Source organism: Brachyhypopomus gauderio, chromosome 13 (genome assembly GCF_052324685.1).
Source record: "Brachyhypopomus gauderio isolate BG-103 chromosome 13, BGAUD_0.2, whole genome shotgun sequence".
Taxonomy (NCBI): domain Eukaryota; kingdom Metazoa; phylum Chordata; class Actinopteri; order Gymnotiformes; family Hypopomidae; genus Brachyhypopomus; species Brachyhypopomus gauderio.
The window spans coordinates 13,497,130-13,524,629 of record NC_135223.1 but is presented as its reverse complement, the minus strand read 5'-3'; the positions used below and the strand labels follow the sequence as shown (position 1 = coordinate 13,524,629).

At 46.2% G+C, this 27,500-nt stretch overlaps 1 protein-coding gene across 1 annotated transcript in view; it reads left to right on the top strand.

Moving 5' to 3' along the window:
- Positions 1-27,500, top strand: part of adarb2 (adenosine deaminase RNA specific B2 (inactive)) — a 141,076-nt gene that overhangs the window by 95,555 nt on the left and 18,021 nt on the right. The window contains exon 4 of the mRNA XM_076971218.1: positions 15,268-15,376. Within this exon, the coding sequence (XP_076827333.1) occupies positions 15,268-15,376 (109 nt within the window). The remainder of the gene's footprint in view (positions 1-15,267; positions 15,377-27,500) is intronic.

Below are 27,500 nucleotides of genomic sequence, written 5' to 3'. Positions count from 1 at the left end.
TGTCAGTTACATCTATTGTGTCAAATGGTGGCTTGTCAATTGTTTTTCTGTCTGTCATTAGATATATATGAGATAGACAGAGAGAGAGAAAGAGATGGAGAGCACAAAATGTATAACGTTAGAGGGAGAGAAAATGGGACAAAGAGTGACAAAAGAATCGGAAAGAGAGAGTAGCAGAATGAAGGAGAGAGAGATGGAAAGAAAGCAAGGGAGAATTATTATCTTCTTCCTCCATGTCCTTCTACATGGGTGTCATTTTGCTTAGTCAGCGAGTTAGAATGATGAATTATGGGTAGAGTCCAGTTATTCTGTGTCCTTTACATAACCCTCATCATTTATCTGTGTATAATCAGCCTCCCCTCAGTACCGTTGCATGTCAGTGCCGAAGCCCAGTGCACAGTGTGGTGATAATCTCCCAACATTCCCCTAAGCACCACACTGTTGCCTCAGCATTAGGATTATAGCCCTGCTTTGTGTGTGTGTGTGTGTGTGTGTGTGTGTGTGTGTGTGTGTGTGTGTGTGTGTGTGTGTGTGTGTGTGTGTGTGTGTGTTTGTGTGTGTGTGTTTGTGTGTGCATATATTTATGTGCTGACAAGTGGGTGTGTGGGTGTGTGTGTGTGTGTGTGTGTGTGTGTGTGTGTGTGTGTGTGTGTGTGTGTGTTGTACACATGGCTGTGTATGGATGTATATGTGTGTGCTGACGTGTCTGCTCATGTTAATGTCTGTGTGTGTATGTCTTTGTGTCGGTGTGCATGTGTTGGTGTGTATAAGGATGAATGCCGGTCTGTGGTTGCAGTTGGAAAAATGCACGCTAGACCACAAGGTGCACATGTAGTGAACAATAAGAGTGTTATAAATTCCAGCCACGTTAAGGTTTTTATAAATCTAATTATTGGTGTTTCTTCCCCTCACACAGTGTGGCTTGAACCGTGTTTTAATTTTCTGTGCTCCACAGTCAGTGGAGTGTGAGAGTCAGAGTGAATGTGTCAGTTTACTGGCATCCTAAACGAAGATGGCGTCACCACACGTTTCTCTCCCTCTCATTCTTTCATTTATTGTGCACATCCTCTTGCCTTTCCTTCTTTTCATTTTTTCCAGTTTTTCTATTTCTTTCATCCTTATGTCTTTGTCTCACTTTTTTGAATAGATTAGTAGTTTTTGGTTTTTCCTTAAAAAAAAACTATCACTCCCTGTTTCTCTCTACCCCTCTCTCTCCCTCTCTCTCTCTCTATCTCCCCCTCCCTTCCTCTTTTTCTCTCCCACTCCCCCTTTCTCTCTCTCACTCTCGCTCTCTCTCTCTCCATGATCACAGCTTAAGTTTTGGAGATCGGTCGCGTTTCTCCAGTCTCGCTCCTGCCACGCAGCGCTCTTTGACATTTTCCCTTGATCCCTTGTTGACTGCTTAGAATTAAAAAAGAACACCTTAAGCTATGAATCAAATGTCAGGTGTGGTGGGCCGGCGGGACCATATCAATATTTCACGCATTATTGCTGGCCGCCAGGTGCTCTGGGGCACGGATCAGTTCTCAGGACACCGGAGGTATATGGCCTGCTTAGCCGGCCGTGAGGAGGAGGGCAGGCCAGGAGAACGTTTGCTTCCTCTACTAACATGACTTGTTTATCGTTTGCGAACAACAGCTCGTAAATGCCTGCTCTGAGCTCGGAGCGCACGTGACGTTTCCATAACGGTCCCAGCCTCGCTCAGTGGTAAAACCGTAGAGCCGGATAATAATGAAATAAAAACAAAAACACCGGTTGTTGCGATGGTTGTTTTCTCTCCTTCTTCTAATAAACTGGGCTGGAGGAGTGTGATCTGGCTGCGGTTGCGACGGCGCCGTTCTGCAGGGACCGGGCCGGGTTTGAAGTGAGCCGGGGGGCTCGGCGCCCCGTGCCCAGACCCATATCTTCAAGGAGAGCAGAGCAGGCGGAGCGGTGTCGCCGGGGGATGGGCAGCGGATCCTCGCCGACCGTGACCAGCTGCGCTGGGATGTAGAGCCAGCACGGCACCTCTCCACATCCGTCCTCCACAGATGAAAGCGTCCCTGCCTGCCTGGCGCCTGCTCCCTTACACACCTCGCCACAGCACACACTCACTAGCAGGCCCCTGGGTTTAGATGGAGCAGATAGCTAGCACTGTTTGGTTTAGGTGTAGAGGGTGGATCTAACGGTGTTGTTTAACTGTAGAAAGTGGCTTTAACTGTGTTGTGTAACTGTAGAGGGTGGTTTTAACTGTGTTGTGTAACTGTAGAGGGTGGCTTTAACTGTGTTGTGTAACTGTAGAGGGTGGCTTTAACTGTGTTGTGTAACTGTAGAGGGTGGTTTTAACTGTGTTGTGTAACTGGAGAAAGTGGCTTTAACTGTGTTGTGTAACTGTAGAGGGTGGGTTTAACTGTGTTGTGTAACGAGAAGGTGGCTTTAACTGTGTTGTGTAACTGTAGAGGGTGGCTTTTACTGTTTTGTGTAACTGTAGAGAGTGGCTTTAACTGTGTTGTTTAACTGTAGAGGGTGGCTTTAACTGTGTTGTTTAACTGGAGAAGGTGGCTTTAACTGTGTTGTGTAACTGGAGAAGGTGGCTTTAACTGTGTTGTGTAACTGTAGAGGGTGGCTTTAACTGTGTTGTGTAACGAGAAGGTGGCTTTAACTGTGTTGTGTAACTGTAGAGGGTGGCTTTAACTGTGTTGTGTAACTGTAGAGAGTGGCTTTAACTGTGTTGTTTAACTGTAGAAGGTGGCTTTAACTGTGTAGTGTAACTGGAGAAGGTGGCTTTAACTGTGTTGTGTAACTGTAGAGCAGGGGTGCTCATTACGTCGATCGCGATCGACCGGTCGATCGCGAAGGAAGTGTCGGTCGATCGCGAAGGAATGTGCGTAGATCGCGTCACATAAAATAGTAGTAGATGAATCGCACATCTGCACTGACAGTTGTATTTTGATTGACATTCACGGTAGGCAATCTGCAATCCACTCAACAAATTACGTTCGTCCCCCCCCCCCCCCCCCCGCTCAACATCTTACGTTCGCCGCTGGTAGATCTTTCTGACTTGGTCATCTTATAAGTAGCTCGCAAGCTGAAAACTGTGGGCACCCCTGCTGTAGAGAGTGGCTTTAACTGTGTTGTGTAACTGTAGCAGTGTTGTATAAAGTATTAGAGACCCATACTTGAGTAAAAGTACAAGTACTCTATCAAAAAAATGACTTGAGTAGACGTTGAAGTGTTCTTTAAAAACTTTACTTAAAGGTATTGAAGAAAGAATTCCGAATATGCAAACGTGAAACGAACTTTACCAAGTTTCATAGTATGTATATGAGTGACTTTTGATCCCATTAAAATAAACTTAAAACTATGTACAGTTATAAAGGAGTGTGTCCTCTTATGGTCCGACAGAAATGTAGACTGTGTGAAAAAATCCAATATTTTTGGCTTCGCTATTTTCAACAAGCTAACGCTTAGTGCTAAAGTTCGGCTCCGCTGCTTTGCGAGTCACGCTGGTGATTCCCGCTTTTGTTAATGGGCAGAGCGAACATGAGAGTGGGAACTACAGCATATCGGTTAACTTTTAAAATACAACCTCAAAAGAAAATTGTGGATATTTTTCCAATGACAAAAAATCTTCACCCATAAAATATAATGCTTTTGTATCACCTGTCGCCACTGGCGAGTGAAATAATTTTATTACTCATTATGGTCGTGATTGCGACCATTGTAGTCGCAGTCTGGAGCTGTGGCATGTGCCTCTGTCTTTTTTCAAGATAAAAGACGAGTACAAAATCTGAAGAGTAGACTTTCTTTTTTTTTTAACAAGCTGTCCGCGACCCACCAAGAACGTGTCCGCGACCCACCAGTTGAGAATCACTGGTTTAAATGCTTTGTTTAGATGTGGGTATACAAAAACATGTGTTTAGGCAATTTACTTAAACAAGCACATTATTCAACAGAAGCACTGTCAGCAGTAACTACTGGACTCTATTGATACGACAAATCACACAGGAAGCCCTGAGCAAAATGACCTTTCATCGATCAGATCATTTTATGGACATGGACCAATGCAGAGCAGATGTGTTAGCTGTGCTGCCTCCACAGAGCAGATGTGTTAGCTGTGATGCCTCCACAAAGCAGATGTGTTAGCTGTGATGCCTCCACAGAGCAGATGTGTTAGCTGTGCTGCCTCCACAGAGCAGATGTGTTAGCTGTGCTGCCTCCACAGAGCAGATGTGTTAGCTGTGATGTCTCCACAGAGCAGATGTGTTAGCTGTGATGCCTCCACAGAGCAGATGTGTTAGCTGTGCTGCCTCCACAGAGCAGATGTGTTAGCTGTGCTGCCTCCACAGAGCAGATGTGTTAGCTGTGCTGCCTCCACAGAGCAGATGTGTTAGCTGTGCTGCCTCCACAGAGCAGATGTGTTAGCTGTGATGCCTCCACAGAGCAGATGTGTTAGCTGTGATGCCTCCACAGAGCAGATGTGTTAGCTGTGATGCCTCCACAGAGCAGATGTGTTAGCTGGGCTGCCTCCACAGAGCAGATGTGTTAGCTGGGCTGCCTCCACAGAGCAGCCAAATGCGTGTGTCACACGCTCAATGCGTGAGACTTGAGAGCCCTGGTCTCTGGTGTCTGGACTCATTTACTTTTTACGCATGACTACGACAGTGAGGCGAGGAATCGAGGAGACAGGCAGAGGACGGAGGGGCACCTGGGTGACCCCTGAAGAGCGCCAACATGTGCCTAATGACCGGAGTTACACGTGTTGGAGCAGAGGCCGCATTGTATTAGGATCATCTTAAATAAGAGAGAGAGAGACGGAGGGAGAGAAGGGGGGATGGGGGGGGGGGGGGTTGGACATCAGTGTAATACATGTTGTACCATTTCACAGTGGTCTTTGTGTTAAGATGCTTCTGGGGGAGAAGTTAGATGTTAACTGACTGATGTCAACCCATTCAATTTGTAAATTGTCTGTTTTATTCATGCAAGCTCTTTCAGTCTTCCTGGCAGCCATATGCCGTGTGTGTGTGTGTGTGTGTGTGTGTGTGTGTGTGTGTTTGTGTGATTTGGCCTCAAGCTTTTTCACAGCAGCGTGTGGTTTGTGCAGTGATGGTAGAACAGTGCTAGAGGATCACTGGAGGATTCGGGAGTGATGTGTGAACAGCCCTTAAAGCACAAGCAGAGGCGCCCTCAGCACATCACGATCCCCCTCTGTCTGTGTGTGTGTGTGTGTGTGTGTGTGTGTGTGTGTGTGTGTGTGTGTGTGATTTGTGTGTGTGTCCCTTTTCTCTAACAGCGTATCTACTTTCCTTATCATCATCAGCGTCTCTTTCTCTGACAGTCCCCCTCTGTCTCCCTCTGTCTCTGTCCTCCCTCGTCTCTCTGTGTCTCAGGGTAGGTCATGTTATCCCTTTGATGGAGCCTCTCCTCGCTCCTCTTTATTAGATGCGTTATGTTTAAAAGCTCTAGTGTGTCTCTGACAGCCTCTCTGGTCCTCTTAGGGCACTGAGCTCTTAGCCCGGCGCTTGTATTTTTGTCTTGTCAGAGGGTTTATCAGGCAGACTCACACCCCTTCACCCACATGCCGAGGGTTCTGGGGGCTCCAGCTCCTCTGTCCCTGACCGTGTGCTGACCGGTGTGTCCAGGACATGCTACGTACCCGAACTGTGCACAGATGAACCATGGTGGAGGGGCAACTGTAGTGATCGTCCCAGATGGAACTTGTCCTGAAACTGCATTTTTCGGTCTGCTTTTGGTGGAATAGTATGTGTACCAGAGGCTCTGTGTGTGTGTGTGTGTGTGTGTGTGTGTGTGTGTTTGAGATCAGATGACTGTAATGGATTTCAGAAGATGACTGTTGAGCGTGCACACACACACACACACACACACACACACACACACACACACACACACACACACACACACACACACACACAGTGCTGCATCACTACATCTGTTTAATATAGCTAGCTGCAAAACTGCACAATCAGTCCATGTGTGAGAGCCCATTTACAAACGTGCATGTCAGCAGATGTCCTGTGACCTCTCACTTTCTTAACAGCACACACATCTCATACATAGCAAGTTTTCAGAAACCATAGTTTCCTGTGTTTTTTAGCTAGAAGATTTAAACAGCACCATTAGGATAAATATGCGGCTGTGGTGTCTGAGCTGAATGGTTTTTTGGGTGGGTGATTCCCTCTCTCGCTCTCCACCCAAACTGCATGACGGTGCTGTCGAGTTGGCGGTCGGATCTCCAGGCCGGATCATTCTGCTGGATTTTTGGCAGTTTCACCATGACCTGCTAGTGTATCAGAATGACCGGATCATTCTCCTAAGCAGGTCAAGGACTTGTGGCTGTCCATGTCTCCATGACTGTCCTGCTGAGCTCCTGTGGCCCAGTCCATCTGTGTTCTGGGAAACGGGGACAGGAAGACTGGGGATGAGCCGAGGGCTTCAGCTCACAGACGCTACCGTTCCGCACGCCAGCACCTCACACCTGCACCTCACACCTGCACCTCACACCTGCACCTCACGTCAGCACCTCACACCTGCACCTCACGCCAGCACCTCACGCCAGCACCTCATGCCAGCACCTCACGCCTGCACCTCACACCTGCACCTCACGCCAGCACCTCACACCTGCACCTCACGCCTGCACCTCACACCTGCACCTCACACCTGCACCTCACGTCAGCACCTCACACCTGCACCTCACGCCAGCACCTCATGCCAGCACCTCACGCCTGCACCTCACACCTGCACCTCACACCTGCACCTCACGCCAGCACCTCACGCCTGCACCTCACACCTGCACCTCACACCTGCACCTCACGTCAGCACCTCACACCTGCACCTCACGCCAGCACCTCACGCCAGCACCTCATGCCAGCACCTCATGCCAGCACCTCACGCCTGCACCTCACACCTGCACCTCACACCTGCACCTCACGTCAGCACCTCACACCTGCACCTCACACCTGCACCTCACGCCAGCACCTCACATCAGCACCTCACGCCTGCACCTCACACCTGCACCTCACACCTGCACCTCACACCTGCACCTCACGTCAGCACCTCACACCTGCACCTCACACCTGCACCTCACACCTGCACCTCACATCAGCACCTCACATCAGCACCTCACACCTGCACCTCACGTCAGCTCTCCTTTGTTGGCTTCTTGTCTAAGAAGCAGGGCTTCTCAGTCTGCTGATGGAGGTAAGGGCAGGGCTGTCTCAGGCTGCTGATGGAGGTAAGAGCAGGGCTGTCTCAGGCTGCTGATGGAGGTAAGGGCAGGGCTGTCTCAGGCTGCTGATGGAGGTAAGGGCAGGGCTGTCTCAGGCTGCTGATGGAGGTAAGAGCAGGGCTGTCTCAGGCTGCTGATGGAGGTAAGAGCAGGGCTGTCTCAGGCTGCTGATGGAGGTAAGAGCAGGGCTGTCTCAGGCTGCTGGCCCATCTGTTCCTTGCACACACAGAAAGGTTGGACACGCTTTCAGGCCACACCGCAAAGCTGTAGTTCATCTGGTGGGGGAGGGGCTTTGTCAACAAGGGGTTTTATTGGGAAAATTAAGCTAATTGTAAAACCAGGATGAGAGAGAGAGAGAGACAGGGCACCACAGATAGACAGAGAGAGACAGAGACGGGAGGTGGGTGTCTTTTATGGCAAACTGTGCTGTGCACCGTCATCACGACCACACTGAGGCTATCGCGGAGATGGGAGATAGTTGTAGGTGTAGAGAGCACCTTGCCCACACCCCACGTCCTACTCATCCTCCCCAACACATCACCCGCCCTCCCCCATACTCCACACATCCTCCCCCATACTCCACCCGCCCTCCCCCATACTCCAAACATCCTCCCCCATACTCCACCTGCCCTCCCCCATACTCCACACATCCTCCCCCATACTCCACACATCCTCCCCCATAATCCACACATCCTCCCCCATACTCCACACATCCTCCCCCATACTCCACCCGCCCTCCCCCATACTCCACACATCCTCCCCCATACTCCACACATCCTCCCCCATACTCCACCCGCCCTCCCCCATACTCCACACATCCTCCCCCATACTCCACACACCCTCCCCCATACTCCACACATCCTCCCCCATACTCCACACATCCTCCCCCATACTCCACACACCCTCCCCCATACTCCACCCGCCCTCCCCCATACTCCACACATCCTCCCCCATACTCCACACATCCTCCCCCATACTCCACACACCCTCCCCCATACTCCACACACCCTCCCCCATACTCCACACATCCTCCTCCATAATCCACACATCCTCCCCCATAATCCACACATCCTCCTCCATAATCCACACATCCTCCCCCATACTCCACACATCCTCCCCCATAATCCACACATCCTCCCCCATACTCCACACATCCTCCCCCATACTCCACACATCCTCCTCCATACTCCACACACCCTCCCCCATACTCCACACACCCTCCCCCATACTCCACACATCCTCCTCCATAATCCACACATCCTCCCCCATAATCCACACATCCTCCTCCATAATCCACACATCCTCCCCCATACTCCACACATCCTCCCCCATACTCCACACATCCTCCCCCATAATCCACACATCCTCCCCCATACTCCACACATCCTCCCCCATACTCCACACATCCTCCTCCATACTCCACACATCCTCCTCCATACTCCACACATCCTCCTCCATAATCCACACATCCTCCCCCATACTCCACACACCCTCCCCCATACTCCACACACCCTCCCCCATACTCCACACACCCTCCCCCATACTCCACACATCCTCCCCCATACTCCACACACCCTCCCCCATACTCCACACACCCTCCCCCATACTCCACACATCCTCCCCCATACTCCACACATCCTCTTCCATAATCCACACATCCTCCCCCATACTCCACACATCCTCCCCCATACTCCACACATCCTCCTCCATAATCCACACATCCTCCCCCATACTCCACACATCCTCCTCCATACTCCACACATCCTCCCCCATACTCCACACATCCTCCCCCATACTCCACACATCCTCCTCCATAATCCACACATCCTCCCCCATAATCCACACATCCTCCCCCATAATCCACACATCCTCCTCCATAATCCACACATCCTCCCCCATACTCCACACATCCTCCCCCATACTCCACACATCCTCCTCCATACTCCACACATCCTCCCCCATACTCCACACATCCTCCCCCATACTCCACACATCCTCCTCCATAATCCACACATCCTCCTCCATAATCCACACATCCTCCCCCATACTCCACACATCCTCCTCCATACTCCACACATCCTCCCCCATACTCCACACATCCTCCCCCATACTCCACACATCCTCCCCCATACTCCACACATCCCCCCCATACTCCACACATCCTCCCCCATACTCCACACATCCTCCCCCATACTCCACACATCCTCCCCCATACTCCACACATCCTCTTCCATAATCCACACATCCTCCCCCATACTCCACACATCCTCCCCCATACTCCACACATCCTCCCCCATACTCCACACATCCTCCCCATACTCCACACATCCTCCCCATACTCCACACATCCTCCCCCATACTCCACACATCCCCCCCCATACTCCACACATCCTCCCCCATACTCCACACATCCTCCCCCATACTCCACACATCCTCCTCCATACTCCACACATCCTCCTCCATACTCCACACATCCTCCTCCATACTTCACAGTGGGCATAAGGTGCTTCTCCGCATGCTCATCTTTTGTGTTATTCCAGACCCATTAGAGTGTTCGTTGCCAAAAATCTCTACCTTGGTCTCAACTGACCAAAGCACACGGTCTATGTTGAAGTCCCAGAACCACTTAGTGAACTCCAGATGTTTGTTTATGTTTGTAAGTGAGAAAATGCTGTTTCTGTGCATGCCTCCCAAACAGCTTGTTAGCATGTAGATGGCACCTCATTGTTATGGTAACTTTGTGACCCCATGATGCTTCTCCTTCATGCAGTTCTCTAACAGTGAGCGTTGAAGAATGTTTTACTTCTCCTACTGTCCTCCTGACTGTGCATGGTGGCGAGATAAACCTTTGGGCAGCTGTAGACAGGGGGCTATTTTCTTGTAGCCATTGCCTGACTTATGAAGGTCTGCACTCATCTGCCTTACTTGAATGGTGTGCTCTCTCGTCTTTCTCATGTTGAAGAGTGGATTAGAGAAATATGCCTGTGTCACATCATATATATACCTCAGGGAAACAGAAGTGATAAATTACTAATTAAAGGTTCCTAGATACTCTGATCTTTATAAACTTTATAAACTATGTGAATAAATGTTTTGTTTGTGTTCTCTCAGCATCCTCTCCCTCAATCACTGGGGCAGAAATGACAGAGATGCTTCAGTTACATGTATTCTCTAGGAATTGCTAGGTGGAACAGGTGTGATTTTATGAAAAATAATTATGGATTATTTTTTTTTAAAGGTGAAAGGTTTTTTGTTTTTAATTAAAGGTTAATTTTTTTCTACAATTGTCACTGTGAGATTATGCTTCTGCAATAAAAAAATCATTTATTTTAAGGCTTTTAACACATCTTAACCAGGGGTGCCAATAATTGTGTAATTAAATTTCTCTGACACAATTTCTCTGACAACAAAACTGATTTCCGAGGGAGTGTGATGGTGCTGTTGTCGTTGAAGCAGGACGTAAATGTAAGGGCGCTGCGTAAATGCCCTGCGTAACTAACTGTAACTGTATTACATGTTTAAAAAACTATATATAGATAGGATACACTTTGTTTTTGTGTTTGTCTTGTGGACTGATATGAAATAGATTTTTTTCACTAGAGGTTTTACATTAACTGACAGAAGCGTACTGCACCTCATGGTCTATCACGTCGTTTCTTGTTTAGAGCTCCTGCTCGCCATGCTAACCTGCAATATTACGACAACAAAAGTTGGGAGAAAACCTGCAGAGTCCTGTATGGGATTCTTTTTTTTATATGACTATGAGAAAGACTACATGTCCTGTAGTGGAAACAGGTGATAAAATATATGGAGTAGTTCTCAAGAGGAAAAACCCCATGAATCTCAAAGCTCACACAAGAGGGCTAACTGCCAGTACCTTGACAAGCCAAAAGAGAAGTAACATCCCGGCTAGGTAGCACCAGGTAGGAGAACCATATTGGACTGTTTTCATCAGTGATCAAATAGCTGCTGGTCAGTTAATATGCAGGAAAACCGCAAGCTGGTGCATGCACTGGTTAATGTGTTGAGACTGGATGTCAACACGAATGTGTGACACGATTGCCTTCAAAAAGTTCCTATGTTCGTGTCTGTCCTTAGTCTGGCAATTTTCAGTAACAGTATTACACATTTTGCACTTATGGCTTCTATCTTGTGGACTTTTACAGTATTTGTGGACAGTTGGTTGTTCAACAGTAATTGAATGCATTTTTTAAATGGTATCTTTTGATGAGTTTTCATTACACTATATTTACTCTGAACTTTTTGAATCCTGCACCTGAAAAATAACCCAAAGTATTAAAAAACTAAAACTAATACCAAGTTAATGAAAACTAAACTAAAACTAAGCTTAAAAAAAATGTAACTAATAATTAGCAAACATACTAATTTATTAAAACTAACTGAATTAGAAAAAAAGTCACAATTAAATAAAAACTAAACTATGATGAAAAATCCAAAACTATTATAACCTCGCTCTGCATTGAGTCAGATAAGAGAAACAGAAAGCCATTTTGTTATTAACACTGATGCATCATTCCCAACTTACTTTGTTTTTAAATTGAGAAAAATTGAAAATGCATAAAAAAGGTTCTCAGAGATGTGGATGCGCCTCCCTGGTCCTAGTGTCTGCCTCCCCAGCACTCCCCACTCCCCCATCACCTCTCTCTCTCTCTCTCTCTCTCTCTCTCTCTATTGCTTTTTTCTCTCCCTCTTTTGCTCTTTCTCTCACTCTGCTTTACACATCTAGAATCCATTTCCCCCCCATATATTTTTCAAACAGAATATCTTTTAGTTGTTTTAAACATATAATTTCTATCTTTGTTGAGTCAAGATTCAATCAGTTTTGTGATGCATGTGTTCCTTTTTGAAACAATCAAACAATGTTACTTTTTTATTCAGAACTGGCACACACAATACACACACAGAGTTGTGCGAAATACTTTGACTTTTGTATCTGAGACCATCTTAACTAACTTTTTTTTTTTGCAATTAAAAACATCATTATAACATTTAACAAAATGTATCAAATGTATCAGGTCCAGTTCAGGTAACACAGAGGGTTTTCCATCATCATCGTCATCATTGATGTCATCATCATCATCATTATCGCTATCGTCGTCATCGTCATCATCATTATCCAGCTCTACAGTTCTTGCCTGTATGTGCCTGTGAGTTACATCTGTTCATCTTTAGATCCTCTGTGCCCTCAGCTGGTCTCAGGAAGACATTTTGAGTCCCCAGTGCTCAATGCTGAGTAAAAATGTACCTGGGTCCATGACAAGAGCGTGACACAAGCCATAAAGAGATGCAGATGAAAACATGGCTACGTGTGTGTGTGTGTGTGTGTGTGTGTGTGTGTGTGTGTGTGTGTGTGTGTGTATGGATTGAGGTTGATTCATATTCAGTACTCTGATCCTGAAAGAACCTTGAGTTCACCTCAACAAAATGCTCTGTGATCTTTGTGAGTTCAGGCCAAAAGCAAGTCAAGCTTATCCAGTGTTTTGAAGCTCTCTCTCTCCCTCCCCTCTCTCTGTCCATCTTTTTCTCTCTGTCACTCCCTCCCTCTCTCTTTCACTCTTTGTCTCTTTTTCTTTTTCACACTTTTTCTCTCATTCCCTGCGATTTCATTGCTCACCTCTGGTTCTGGTCCATTCCGTCATTCTGCTTCAAGTATCTCTCCAATTTCTTTAAGGTGAGTGATACTTGTGACATGACAAAAGACACTCAAAAAAACACTCAAGAATGAGACACCCATTCATTTGAAATCAAATGGGTTGACCCAGTTGCTCTCTCCCTCACTCTTTCTCCCTCCCTCTTTCTCTCTCTCTCCCACTCTCTACCTCTCTCTCCCTATTGCTCCCTCTTCATCTCTCCACCTTTTTCTCTCTCTATATTCCTCTTCCTCCCTTTCCATCTCTCCCTCTTTCTTCATATCTCCTCTTTCTCTCTCTCTCTCTCTCTCTCTCTCCATCTCTCCCCAACTCTATCCCTCTCTCCTTCACTCTCTCTACATACGATCTAAGGTCATTCCTCCCCTCTCACTGCGGTGAAATGTTTTATCACGGGGAACCTCCTCCGCTATCCAGCAGGAGCCCGAGGTTCGTCGGCCTGTCTCGTGGAGGTTGTAGCTCCTCGCCTGACCGTGCTGACCACACGTCCACCCCTCCCCCTTGGAGAAACACCAGTGTTGGCTATCCATTTTAATCCCTTTAATGTCACCAATAAAGGATGTTTTATTAAGGTGACATTGGGCGTTATGCTTAATTATGACCAAGAGGCATTTAAAAACCTCCTTACTGCTGGAATCAGTTAATGTCTTTTATACTCTGGTAAAACGTTAACCTGTTGTTCAGTCGCATTCAAATTAGTCCGCAAGGAGGTTTTAACTGGTGGTTTTAACTGGAACTAATGATCCTGTCCTGTTTCCTAATAATAAGTTGTGGGGGGTGGTGTGGGTGGGGGGTTTGTTTAGTTGTTTAGTTGCTTTCTGCTTTAATTTTGGAAGTGTGTAGAGTGAAGATGGAGTAAATGTTTCTGTATTTGAGCATTTCGCACTCTGGGGATGTTTGGAGCAGCTGGGCTATGCACTTGATGGCAGTGAAGTTAAAAACATTTCCCACTAATTATGCGCTATATGTCATTTATTTATGACATATGTGTGTTTACTGTATGTCACTCTGGTTCTCTTTGGTTATTCAGGGCTTAAAATGAAAATGCAGACTAGGGATTTGGTGTCTCTGTTCTTTATCATCACTTTGTGCCTGAATCTCACTGCCAGAGGTTCATACAAGATGGCGAAAAGTCTTCATCCTCTTTTAGCTCAGTGACTGCCATGAGTTGACAGTGTCATTCACTGAGAGAGAAATAAAAAGACAGAGAGAGAGAGAGAGAGAGAGAGAGAGAGAGAGATGTTTGTGTAAAGGGGTTTGTTGGATTTTGATTCTGTTTTCTCGAAGCTACGTGTTGTTCAGCTCTTCTCTCCTGCTACTTCACAATCCTCATTCATCGTGTGTGTGTGTGTGTGTGTGTGTGTGTGTGTGTGTGTGTGTGTGTGTGTGTGTGTGTGTGTGTGTCTCCACGGGCATATGCATGTACCTACAAGTGAGAAGGAGAAAAAGAGAGAGAGAGACAGAGTGTACCCACTGGGATCTAAGGTGCTAATTGCTACATGTAGTAGTATATGTACTTGATCCAAAGGCGGTGTGTGGTGTGAAATGTGAGTGTGTGTGTGTTAGAGAGAGAGAGAGAGAGCGTTTGTGTGTGCAAGTGGGTATGTATGTGTGCGTGAGATAAGTATGTGTGGGGGGGTGGTATGTATATGTGTGTGGGTGCATGTGTGTAGGGGGGTTTGTATATGTATGTGTGTGGGGGGGGGGGGGGGGGGGAATGTATGTGTGTGTGCTCTCATACAGGTTGTTTAAACATCTGTCCTGCAGTCTGGGCAGAATTGGCCTGCCCTCATTCTGCGAACGGGGGACAGAGATGATTTTTCAGCTGGCTGAATTCTACAAACCCCCCCTCCCCCCAACACACGCACACACACACACACACACACACACACACACACACGGCAACAGTGGACAGATGGTTCATTTGAGGGTGCTCTGATGTTACTAAACAAATCGCTGGGTTTCATTAGTGAAAGTGTCTCGGACAAAGACTCCCTCAAACGCAGCCTCTCTGACTAATTACTCCGAGGCAGGCCGTGCTTTGACCTGGATCTGCCAGCCTGCTGCAGAACAGGGAGCCAAACACCTGGAGAATCTTTATGGCCTGATCCTGAATCAGGCAAATATCTGCGCTGTTTCTTAAGCTGGTCTTTGTTCATCATACATGATTTTAAATGGAACGCCGAATGTGTGGTGAATGATGTTTAAAGTCAATTATGTTTAGTTGCAGTTTGGAAGCGTCTCAGACGGTAGTCTGGCTCTGCCTGCTGGAACAGACCGAGAGCCCTCCATGTCTGCCACCATCATCAGGGATTTGTTTAGTTTTGTTTTTTGACGAGAACTGACGCCTCCTTGGTTGTGTGTGTGTTGCAGGACTTTGCGGACGCCATGTTTCATTTGGTGAGGGAGAAATACAGCAAGCTGATTGGCCGCTCCTCTGCAGCGTGTCACAAAGGGCTGGCAGGCATCGTGATGACAAGAGGTACGACGCCCCTTCTGATCCCTGCAGTCACCCATGTAGATCAGGGCAGTACGGCTACATCACTGAGGACTGTCTAACACACGCTCGGACGTGTCTAATCAAGGACTTTAGCACACTGACATTGCAGCAGTCAGTTTAATTGGACTGCACACGTGACCTTCTAAAGCCAAGTGCAAATGCACCACACTAAAACATTTTGTTAATTGGGAATCTTCCAATTCGAGTGCCTGGTTGGAATTAAGTGACTGTATATATGTCGACTGGAGTGATGACCTACCCAGTTCAAACAGGGCAAGTGTTGTGGACATGTGACATTTATATCTTATGATTTTTTGTTTGTTTGTTTGTTTGTGTGTGTGTGTGTGTGTGTGTGTGTGTGTGTGTGTGTGTGTGTGTGTGTGTGTGTGTGTGTGTGTGTGTGTGTGTGCACGCTCAGGCTTTGAGGGTTTACTGCAGGATCACTACCAGGTTTCACTTTTAAGGACAACAACCCGTCAGTTTGGATGTGGGATATCTCCCGCCCCCCTGTGCGTGTGTGTGTGCATATGTGAGTGTGTGTGTGTCACAGTAATTGCGGGCCTTGTTTATTAATATGACTGTTATCTTCAAAGATCCAGACACGGGCAGGCCCAGCAGTGGCAGGCCAACACGCCGCCCTGCCAGACACTCCCCGGGCCTGTTCCCTGCCTGTCTCCGGCTCCGCTGGGCGTTTCTGACATGGTCAAGCACCAGAGGAATATTAATGTGTATCCACGTTTGAACCTGAAGGCCCTCTCAGTCTTAGCTGCTCAGAAGAAGCGCTGACCTGGGTTACACAGCTGCTCACCAGGCCTTTATTGCCTTGTTTCATCTAGTGAAGGCGAGAGCCAGCAGACTAGCCTTGAAGCAGGCGCTGTGAATAATCCCGTTTAAACCTCGCACGTCGCCGCAGCTCGGATATTTGGTTTTGAACATCAGATGCTGGGATGAAGCTATGCGATTGGTCGTGTAATGCGTTCGCCATCGCCAGGGACACACATCACAAGGTTAAGAGCGATTTTTAAGGCTCGGCTGGACATTCTTAGAGAAATGGTTAACTGCGTAGGGAAAGGGATATTCAAAACAACATCTGGTGTGCAGCAACTTTTAAAACATGAAATGTTTGTCAGTGTGGGGTTTTTTTTGTCAGAATGTAATATTTGAAGTAATGGAGTTGAGTTCTAGGAGCCATGTTGTGGTAATATCAGACTGGACTAGTACACAGACCAAAAAGAAGAAAGATTTCATGGATTGCAGCCCTAGAGAAATCACTTTCCATCCCTAAATGGTCCTCTGTGACTCCCACAGAGTTCATCGCAGAGAAAATTCAAACAGAAAAAACACGACAGAAGAAAAAAGTGAAAACTTCAGGGTAAAGCCGAGTGGAACGGTTGGGTTCTGGTGCTTTACACACGTCCCGGTGCTTTATAGGTGACGGAATGCTTGTCATGCTGCATCATAAAGAACCAGTGATGGATCTCTGTGCGGATCTTTCTCGTACACACTTTTTATTCCTTCTAAGCTAAATTATGCTGCAGATTTTTTTAACACCCACATTCATCTAAAAATACCACTACTGAGTCTGTGCTATTTTGAGTATGTAAGAAATTACTGTTAAACACAGTTTGCTAATTCCTCTGGTAATCACCGGCAAGGTTTGAACCTCATTTCATTTTCAAACATTTAGCAAAGCAATCGCCACTTACGAAGGATCACTTCACCAGGCTCTTGTTGCTTAATGGGATGAACATAATTTCGCTACGACTGACTTTTGTCCTTCTCTTACCTTGTGAAGAAAATAGGGCTCATGCAAATTCACAGCTTTCTTTTTTTTTTGCCAATGCGAGACAGAAACACACCTAAAGACTCCATTAAATGAAGTTTAATAATGGAAAAAAAAAATCTAATTTAGTCTTTTTTATGCATTAGATGTCTGGAGAGATATTTTGAGACTGATTCAATTAGAGCAAGTGAAATGTTTCTATTGTCTCATGGAACATATTCAGAACAAAATGTACGGGAGTTATTAAGTTTATTCTCTCCCCTGTTTGCTCTTCACACCCCATTCCCCCCCCCACCCCACCACCCCCACCATCACCGTGAACGAAGGTCATGAAAGAAGATTTCTCATTTGTTTAATAACATAAGGAATTAATGTCAGATGGTAAACATGAGTCAGTCTCGGGTGGCAGAATCCACCCAGTGCCAAAAATGTAAACAAAAACCAATGAGCGGTGCCAAGTCTGGGCAAGTCTGGGCAAGTCTGGGCAAGTCTGGGCAAGTAGACGAGTGGGAGACGCAGTAACCAGGCTTGGCTTTGACTCGAGGTGGGTCAGTCTCCAAATGCAGGAGCGCACGAGAGACTCACAGACACATGTATTACTGTCCCAGACATCCCAAGTTGCAACTCATTTCAGGGAGGTGCCCCAGGAGCCAGAGCTAGGACCCAGCACCCAACACCCAGCACCCAGCACTGGTGTGACGTTTGACTCCTGAGCCTTGATGTGCTCACCAGGCTGATGTCTCTTAACACATCACAACTGGAGTCCGGCAGCACCAGTGGCAGTAGCAGCCTTTAAAATTTCTGCACATTTTAATTGCCCTGAGCTCACAGATCAGACATTGGACAGTTTGACAAAGAACTTATCAGCTAGTAAAGCTGTGTTATTGGACCAGGGCTTCCAGAGTAGGATGTTGGGTTATGAGACATAATCTAGGACTTCCAAGTGGAGTTGTACTCTGGCATCTGCCATAATCCCACTGGGGAATCTCTCAGCCAAAGCCATAATCTGCTATGGTACCACATCATCTTGGTTCACTGGATTGACCAATGACAGATTTGTCAAGATTTGGTCTCCCATTGGGAACTTTTCCTGTATTTTCTGATAGCATCTCACATAAATGCATAAAAAGGAAAGTGTTTCCTTACCTTGCAAATACCTACTTGTCAAAAATCCAACAAAAAGATCTTTATCTGCACAGTGAATTTCTGGGTTGCTTGCATCTAATTCCTGTAATGTATTCTCTCTAAATGTTTCAGGAATAACCCCGCTTGCAATGTCATGCAGGAGATCTTCATCGTCATTTAGCTTCTAACAGGGGTCTTGTTTTTAAAAAATTGATTAAATTTGTCAAAGCACTGAGTTACACTGTAAAGACAACAAGCATACAGCTTCATTGTGGGGTCTGTACGCCTCTTCTGAATATCCTTAGACTTCTGATTAAAATTTTTTTTTTTTCTTCTGACTCAAAAGATGAGCTAAAGGTGGGCCATTGGATCAGGAGATGGTCCAAATCTGTCCCCACGGAAGCCAACATGTGGGACGGTGTTTTTGTACTCTGTGCTGAGTTATGTTACAGGAGTCCTGAAACTGCTTCAGTTCCTCTCTGCTTTTTGAGATTTTCTCTCATTTGTAGTAGATGTCAATTAGCAGGTCTCCAGAACTGACATTGAGAGCTCCTTAGCAGCAGTTCTGGCACATATGTTCGCCAAGTGACTTGGACCTGCGCGTGACAGGTCTGCGCGTGACAGGTCTGCGCGTGACAGGTCTGCGCGTGACAGGTCTGCGTGTGACAGGTCTGCGCGTGACAGGTCTGCGCGTGACAGGTCTGCGTGTGACAGGTCTGTGCACGACAGGTCTGTGCTTTCACTCTTGATTAGACAGAGTTGTTCTGACCATTCATGACATTGCAGTGGTCACTGCTGAGTTCTATGGACTTGGATCATTGAAGGCCTGTCATGCATAGACGACTCAGTACAGTTGAAGATGTCCTCAGCTTTGACATCATTACAAACTGACATGTCTACAAATCCCACTGCCACCTTATCCTGTGTTTCACTGTAGTACCTGACTAAAATGGCACACTTCATTTCACACATGATGTCATTGCTTCTATCAACCATAATACCGTATGGCCTTTTTCTGTGCGCAGCAACTTGTACACATCCTCTGAGCACTCGGGATCCAGTGCCAGGTTCACCACAGCTGCTGTCTTTGTGGGAGAGCAATCATAATTCTTTGCTATTTCAGAGTCTGAGAACATTTTCCTAAATAACGTGCCGGTGTGCCTACACATGTTGAATGGTAGGTTATGCTCTACAATAAAAGACATACACCTCAGCTGTGGTAACCTTCTCCATTAGACGTTGCTTGTCTGGGGAGAAGAACTGAGATATATTGGATCAGCCTTCCCGGCACTTTTCTCTAACATGCCGTGGTTACACATATAAAAGCAGAAGATATCATTTCCTTGATATGTCTGTTATTTTTTTATTTAGTTTCTCTATTCAGCAGGATACAACTAGTGATTGTGACAAACAATACAATTACTACATTTACCATCTCTGTAAACTGTTTTTATATTGCACTGTAACTTTAAACAAGTCCAAGGACTTTGCTCTGTTCATGTTGGCCATGAGCGCATATTTGGCTATTTGAGAGGAATAATATGTGTATTTGTCACATGAACTCGCATCACCATTCCTTTAGCCTGCCGTGGGCAATGCTGAAATCACTATGGCAAACAGTACACTGGGCTAAACTTTTGTTGTTTTTCGCTGTTGTCAAACATGGGTACACTTTCAAGTAGTCGGAGCTGAAATGAGTTTTGTTAATTCTCTTTTTGGAAAGTCCTGCTTCCATACTCTGCCTCTGCCATGACACATTTTCTCTCACTCACTGAATGCATGCCATCCAAGAGACACACTGCCCGTCCACACTAAAAACTGATTGGCTGACTGACTCTTTACAGAAAACAGGCCAAACAAAACCCTCCCTGTTTTGCATGCACTTCATCGGAGACTTCCGGAACATCCGGGTGACTTGGGATGTCTGCTATCCTAACTCACACCATCTGTCCCCCTTAATTGTGAGCGACTGTGAGCGATCTAGTGATCCCGCCTTTCTCCACATGCTCGGGCAGTGGTCCACCATAGTGTTGCCAGTTTCAGAACCCCGGCCAGGGTCTGTAGTCTCCTGGTAGACTCGCACAGACTCCCACCATCTCCTGCTAGACTCACACAGACTCCTGCGGTCTCCTAGTAGACTCACACAGACTTCCATAGTCTCCTGGTAGACTCACTCAGACTCCCGAGGTCTCCTGGTAGACTCACACAGACTCCCACCATCTACTGGTAGACTCACACAGACTCCCACCATCTCCTGGTAGACTCACACAGACTCCCAAGGTCTCTTGGAAGACTCAAACAGACTCCCACCATCTCCTGGTAGACTCACACAGACTCCCGCAGTCTCCTGGTAGACTCACACAGACTCCCAAGGTCTCCTGGTAGACTCAAACAGACTCCCACCATCTCCTGGTAGACTCTCACAGACTCCCACCATCTCCTGGTAGACTCACACAGACTCCCAAGGTCTCCTGGAAGACTCAAACAGACTCCCACCATCTTCTGGTAGACTCAAACAGACTCCCACCATCTCCTGGTAGACTCACACAGACTCCCAAGGTCTCCTGGTAGACTCAAACAGACTCCCACCATCTCCTGGTAGACTCACACAGACTCCCGCGGTCTCCTGGTAGACTCAAACAGACTCCCACCATCTCCTGGTAGACTCACACAGACTCCCACTATCTCCTGGTAGACTCACACAGTCTCTCGAGGCAGCAGTGCAGCAGCTCCCACAGTGGTAAATATTTCTAACTGACGCTTTGCTCCAGTTGTAATAATTGCCCCATGAAAACTGCGTCTGCTGTCTCCAGAAATAAAGGCCGTTTATAATTCCTAGAAATTGTACAATTAGGGTCGATTTCAGTCACCACGTGAGTTTTTCTTTGAGTTTGAAAGTGAGCTCACGTCTGCACAGCTGAGATAAACAGTGTTCATGGTTTAGTTTACTCTGACAGGCAGCAGAAGCAGAGTTCTCATGGTGGGACTCTTTCACATTCCCCTCTTTGATTGGGTAGCTGCTTCCCCACGACAACCACACATACATACACACACACACACACACACACACACACATACACTTTTCATGCTGTGACACCCCCTGTAGATAAAGGAGCCTGGTGCTTCAAGAATGCCGGCGACACTTCTCCTCACATTTCTATCTTAATTGTCTTAATGACGCTGACAATGTCACTACGACCCTCGAGCCAGCCCATCCCACCGCCATTTTGTTGGGAGAGGTGAACCTTCACACAGCTCTCCTCCCTCCTGCCAGCAGACCCATCTAAACGATGGCAGAGTGGGCATGGAGAGAGAGGCTGAACACGGTGGAGGGAGGTACAGGCTGTTTGGCATGTCCTGTCCCCACAACACAGCACTGCTCGTGGGGAACAGAGGACAGAGCGGTACCGGGGAGTTGGACTGGACCGCACTCTCAACAGTCCCTGCTGTGGGGACAGGATTACTGGCCAGGGCAGGAGAATGATGGCAGAGAGAGAGAGGACTTGTGAAGAAGCTGGCTGGAATAAATCTTGAGAGGGAGAAGCAGGGAGAGAGAGTGAGAGACAGACAGACAGAGAGTGAGGGGGAGAGAGAGAGTGAGGGGGAGAGAGAGACAGAGTGAGAGACAGACAGACAGAGACAGACAGACAGACAGAGAGTGAGGGGGAGAGAGAGTGAGAGACAGACAGACAGACAGACAGAGAGTGAGGGGGAGAGAGAGACAGAGTGGGAGACAGACAGACAGAAACAGACAGACAGAGAGAGAGTGAGGGGGAGAGAGAGTGAGAGACAGACAGACAGACAGAGACAGACAGACAGAGAGTGAGGGGGAGAGAGAGACAGAGTGGGAGAGAGGCAGAGAAATAGACAGAGCAGGAGAGAGAGACACGGAGAGGGAAAGAGACAGAGAGAAGGAGAGAGAAGCACAGAAGGAGACCAAGACAGTGAGAGGGAGAGAGTCTGGCACTGGGACCATTTTGGAGGCTTAGAAACATAGTAGCTGCACTGTAAAAAAGAAAAAGTTGAGAAAACTCAAAATTTCAAGGCAACTTACTGCACTCGATTTTTGAGTTTTGATCCCAACTCAAACTCTTAAGTTTTTAAGAAATTCACTCAGTTGAGCCAACTTATTATTTCTTGTTCCAATTATTTATTTTTCACAGGTATATAAACTTCAGATTTTAAGTATTGCCTACAAATAATTCCAAATGATTCAAGTTATGCTAACTTACTATATCTTGTTCAGATAATTTATCTTGCCCATGTATATAAACCTCAAAATGTAAGTTACATACCAGGAGTTCCAAGTTTTTTAAAGTTGTGTCAACTTATTATATTGTGGAATGGTGTGGGAGCAAAAGGCCACAGACAAGTCCATTATCAAGAACAGAAGTTTTATTCTCACCTCGCAAGAAAATTGGCACTCACAGGCACGATTAGATCAAACTCAAGGCCTTAACTAACTTGGCCTTACACATGAAACACAGGGGGAGGTCATGAAGATGACTACGTTACACATACATGGAGGGGAAACTCGGATAATGCACATGTACATAAAAAAATGGACCGGGGTGACTTAACTAATAACACACAATTAATAATCAATAATATATAACACTATACAGACATAAACACCACATAAATACGCATAACAGGGCCGGAGCCGCAAGGGCTCATGGGTAATGACGTCACCCCGACGCTACAATATCTTGTTCAGATAATGTATATTTCCATACCTGTCAAGTGTCCCGTTTTGGCCGGGAAAGTCCCGTATTTTACCGCTCTGTCCCGGCGTCATCCCGTATTTTTATTTTCCAGTATTTTCCCGTATTTTCAGTTTTCAATTGTTATTTTTTTTAAAGCATTCATGTGCAGAATTCTGTCACTAGCCTCGCGAGAACTGCTACCCAGACTACTGCAGGTGGCAGTTCTCGCGAGGCTAGTGACAGAATTCTGTTTGGCGCGGCACATGAATGCTTAAAAAAAAAAAATAATTGAAAACTGAAAATACGGGAAAATACTGGAAAGTCACATTTGTAGTTCAAAACATATTTGGGGTGTTTCTTCTTCACTTTTTGCCACTCCAAAGATGTTTTCGTCTCTCCTACAGCCTCGATTGCAGCTATATGCAAATAACCGATTATGCAAATTACACGATACGCGATTACGTCAGATACGAGAAATGTCTCGTATTATTAAATACAAAACTTGACTGGTATGTATTTCACATGTACATAAATCTCTAAATTCAATACTAAGAATAGCTAACTGAAGTTGGGTCATATAAGACAAATGATAAAACACATTTGGACGTTAATATTCAGTTCAGAGTAGCGTAGGTCGCTGCTTGCTGCAGGTGAAATCCATTTCAAGTTGTTCGGAGTCAAATTCTGGCAGAAATCGCAAACCCCGCCCCGTTCTCAACTAAGGAGTCAAATTGAGCATGCGCAGAGGAGTTGGCCTGGCCTTAACTAGGGTTCAACTACAATTTGTATGTTTTGACAATGAAGGTTATAAGGTCAGATCAACTTTTAACAAGAAACTCAATAAAGTAAGCCGATCTAATTACTTTGTTATAGTTTATGGTGCAATTAATTATTTTTGGCTCAGCTAAACTAAAAATCATAGTAAGGTGAGCGATTTTAAGTTCTGTTTTTTACAGTGTGTATGATTCTATGATGGATACTGCAGGTGTAGTGCTTATAGGAGGTGTGTGTGTGTACGTGTGTATGTGTGTGTGTGCGTGTGTGTGTGTGTGTGTGTGTGTGCGTGTGTGTGTGTGTGAGGGAGAGTGTGAGAGGACTATAACTCATCACATTGACTTTGTGCTAGGCCATATTTTTTCACTTAGTCATTTTTCAAGATTTGTCTTCAGCAGTTAGTTAATTCATTTATAGATTGATGCTCTTCTTTTTCACAGATCACATTCTGCCCACTGCTGTTCCCCTCCCACACCCCACAACACGGCCACACAGCTCCATCTTCTTACATTCATTTGTCCATTTTCGTGGGAGTATTGATAACTGGCCAAATCATCACGATCCTAAATAACATTGCCATGTTTTGTTAGAAAGGCTCTGCAAATGAGGTCTTTCTAAAAGCTAACATTCACTGACAAAACCAAAGTGTCTTCAGTCTTGTTCTTTGTTAGGCTTAGCCGACTTCCTGTCTGTCATGGTTGGTCACCATGTTAGGAGATTCCTCCTCAAACCTCTAGAGCACCTGTGGTCCAGAGATTCTGCGCATGCTGCTCTCTAGTCAGTGTAGTGGCCAGTGCAGTAGTCAGTGTAGTGGCCAGTGCGGTAGTCAGTGTAGTGGCCAGTGCGGTAGTCAGTGTAGTGGCCAGTGCGGTAGTCCATGTAGTGGCCAGTGTGGTAGTCAGTGTAGTGGCCGGTGCGGTAGTCAGTGTAGTGGCCAATGTGGTAGTCTGTGTAGTGGCCAGTGCGGTAGTCAGTGTAGTGGCCAGTGCGGTAGTCAGTGTAGTGGCCAGTGCGGTAGTCAGTGTAGTGGCCAGTGCAGTAGTCCGTGTAGTGGCCAGTGCGGTAGTCCGTGTAGTGGCCAGTGCGGTAGTCCGTGTAGTGGCCAGTGCGGTAGTCCGTGTAGTGGCCAGTGTGGTAGTCCGTGTAGTGGCCAGTGCGGTAGTCAGTGTAGTGGCCAGTGTGTTACTCTGTGTAGTAGCCAGTGCAGTAGTCAGTGTAGTGGCCAGTGCGGTATCCAGTGTAGTGGCCAGTGCGGTAGTCAGTGTAGTGGCCAGTGCGGTAGTCAGTGTAGTGCCCAGTGTGTTAGTCAGTGTAGTGGCCAGTGCAGTAGTCAGTGTAGTGGCCAGTGCGGTCAGTAATGACCTGTCACACGGCCTCATTACCAGAAATACCAATGATTTTCATCTGCTGAGAAATCTTGTTCTGATAGTCCGTGCAACCCCCAAAGCTACATACTGGAGAAAATCCTATTTTTAGTTCTTGATTGAACATTAATTCTGATTTTAGTTCTAGTTTTAGTCCTGGTGTTGTTCTGTTTTGCTTGTGAACACACTTTCTCATTCAGCCTCTGCCTTGTAAAGATTATGTGAAATCAAGCTGGACCTTTTACTTCGTTAACTCATGTACTTTGTCATATTAAGCACAATTTATAGTGACAAATCGTTTAACAAACATCTTGTTTTCCCAAAATCTCTAGTCAAGGTGCATTGACTTTTTCCCGCCTGTAAACTGATTCTAACGTTTCTCTGCATCTTTTTGGCTTAAAGACGAATCAATATGGCGTTACTCCAGAGACAATATGTTACATTACAGTCCTCTTCCTCTTCCTCCAGAACAACCAGTACTCCTCCTCCGTCCTCAGGTAGGGGAGGTGGTGTTAACCACTGGTGGTGAGTCATCATAACAGAGGACGGCTAGCACCAGTCTGTCTGGTTTTGTACTGTTTTCCACAGTCCAGTCAATAGCTCATGCCTGCAAAGTCCTGGTTCCTTTAATGGTCTCAGATCCATGTCGATATTAGCAGTGAACCCAACAGTTCACACTGGGACAAAGTTCTAGCAACACAGAGATCTGACCTGATCTGTCATGAAGCTGCTAGGAAATTGAGCATCTACTTGGTCCCGTGTAACTTGTCTTCAGTTGACTGCATACGCTGTTACATACTCACTATATACACTGTTACATATCCACCATATACTCTGTTATATTCAGGAGACAAACTGTGGACTGTTATGGACTGTTTACAGTGGTGCATACATAGTACATACATTGTTACATACAGACTGCAAACACTTATCTACAGACTGTATACATTTACACACAGATTACATATACTGCTACATACCGACTACATACACGTTACATGAAGACTATTTGCAGCTTCTAACTATACTCTGTGACAAAGATATGTCAAGTGTTTAGTATTTGTTGTGTTTAGTGTTGTGTTTAGCATTTGTTTAGTGTTTGTATGTTTATTATGTGTTTAGTGTTGTGTTTAGAACTTGTTTTGTGTTTGTGTTTAGTAGTGTTTTGTGTTTAGTTTTTGTTTAGTGTTGTGTTTAGCATTTGTTGTGCTTTGTGTTTATTTTGTTGTTACTTTCAACCTCAGCATTTCTATTTAGAATTCACCTAATCCCAGTCCTGGCAGTCACTCTGCTGTCTAGTTTCTGATTGGCGATATCGGTGGGATATTAGAATCGATCTGGAACCCTCTCGAGGCGTCTTGTGTTGATCGTCTCTCTATCACCTCTTTACACATCCCTCTATAACTTTGATCCCTTTCTCTCCACCTCTGTCGTTCCTCCCCTCTTCCCCTCCTCTCTTGAACACGCCCCATTGCCCCCCCCCCCCCTTGACAGGGAGTGAAAGGTGGCAGAATGGATTTGAAAGGCTATGCCTTTAACCCCGCCTCAATATTAGCTTTTATTATTGTTATTGCTGGCTAGCTGTGACATTGGCTGAGGGGCCACAGTTTGCAATAGTGTCTGGGCTGGGGCTGATAAAGCTCATATACTGCCTCTTGCCTGCAGCTCTGGGGGAGCCAGTGAACCCTGAATTTTTTAAGCCACGGAGAACGTTTTTTTTTTTTCTCTCTTTATTTTTCCAGGTCTGTAGATGCTGAGCCTGCCAATCGCACACTTCAGTTTCATTTTTTCTCTAAAAATCCCCACAAAGTATGTTTGTTTTGGCAGTGTGTGTGTGTGTGTGTGTGTGTGTGTGTGTATGTGTAAATTTGTTTGAGTCTATTTATGCATGTGTGTGTGTGTGTGTGTGTGTGTGTGTGTGTGTGTGTGTGTGTGTGTGTGTGTGTGTGTGTGTGTGTGTGCATGTGTGTGCATGTGTGTGTGTCGGATTATGTGTGTGTGCGTGTGTGTGTGTGTATGTCTGCTTACGTGAGTATATATGTCTGTGTGTGTGTGTGTGTGTGTGTGTGTGTGTGTGTGTGTGTGTGTGTGTGTAGGGATGGCACCCAGGCCAATTGTTTGTGCTGTTGTGCGATTTGTGTGGCTGCAGTATGTGAAATTGTGGCTCAGAAATGCAGCGTACACCATAAACACACAACAGACCAGCAGATGCCAGGGCAGTGCAGTGCTGGCTGACTGGGAATGATGAATTAATACAGTGGAGTTTGTTACTTAGGACATTTTTAAATGCACACCAGTGTCCCATTGTCATGAGATCGATCAGTCATTTATCCACTTAAACAGACCTCCACTCA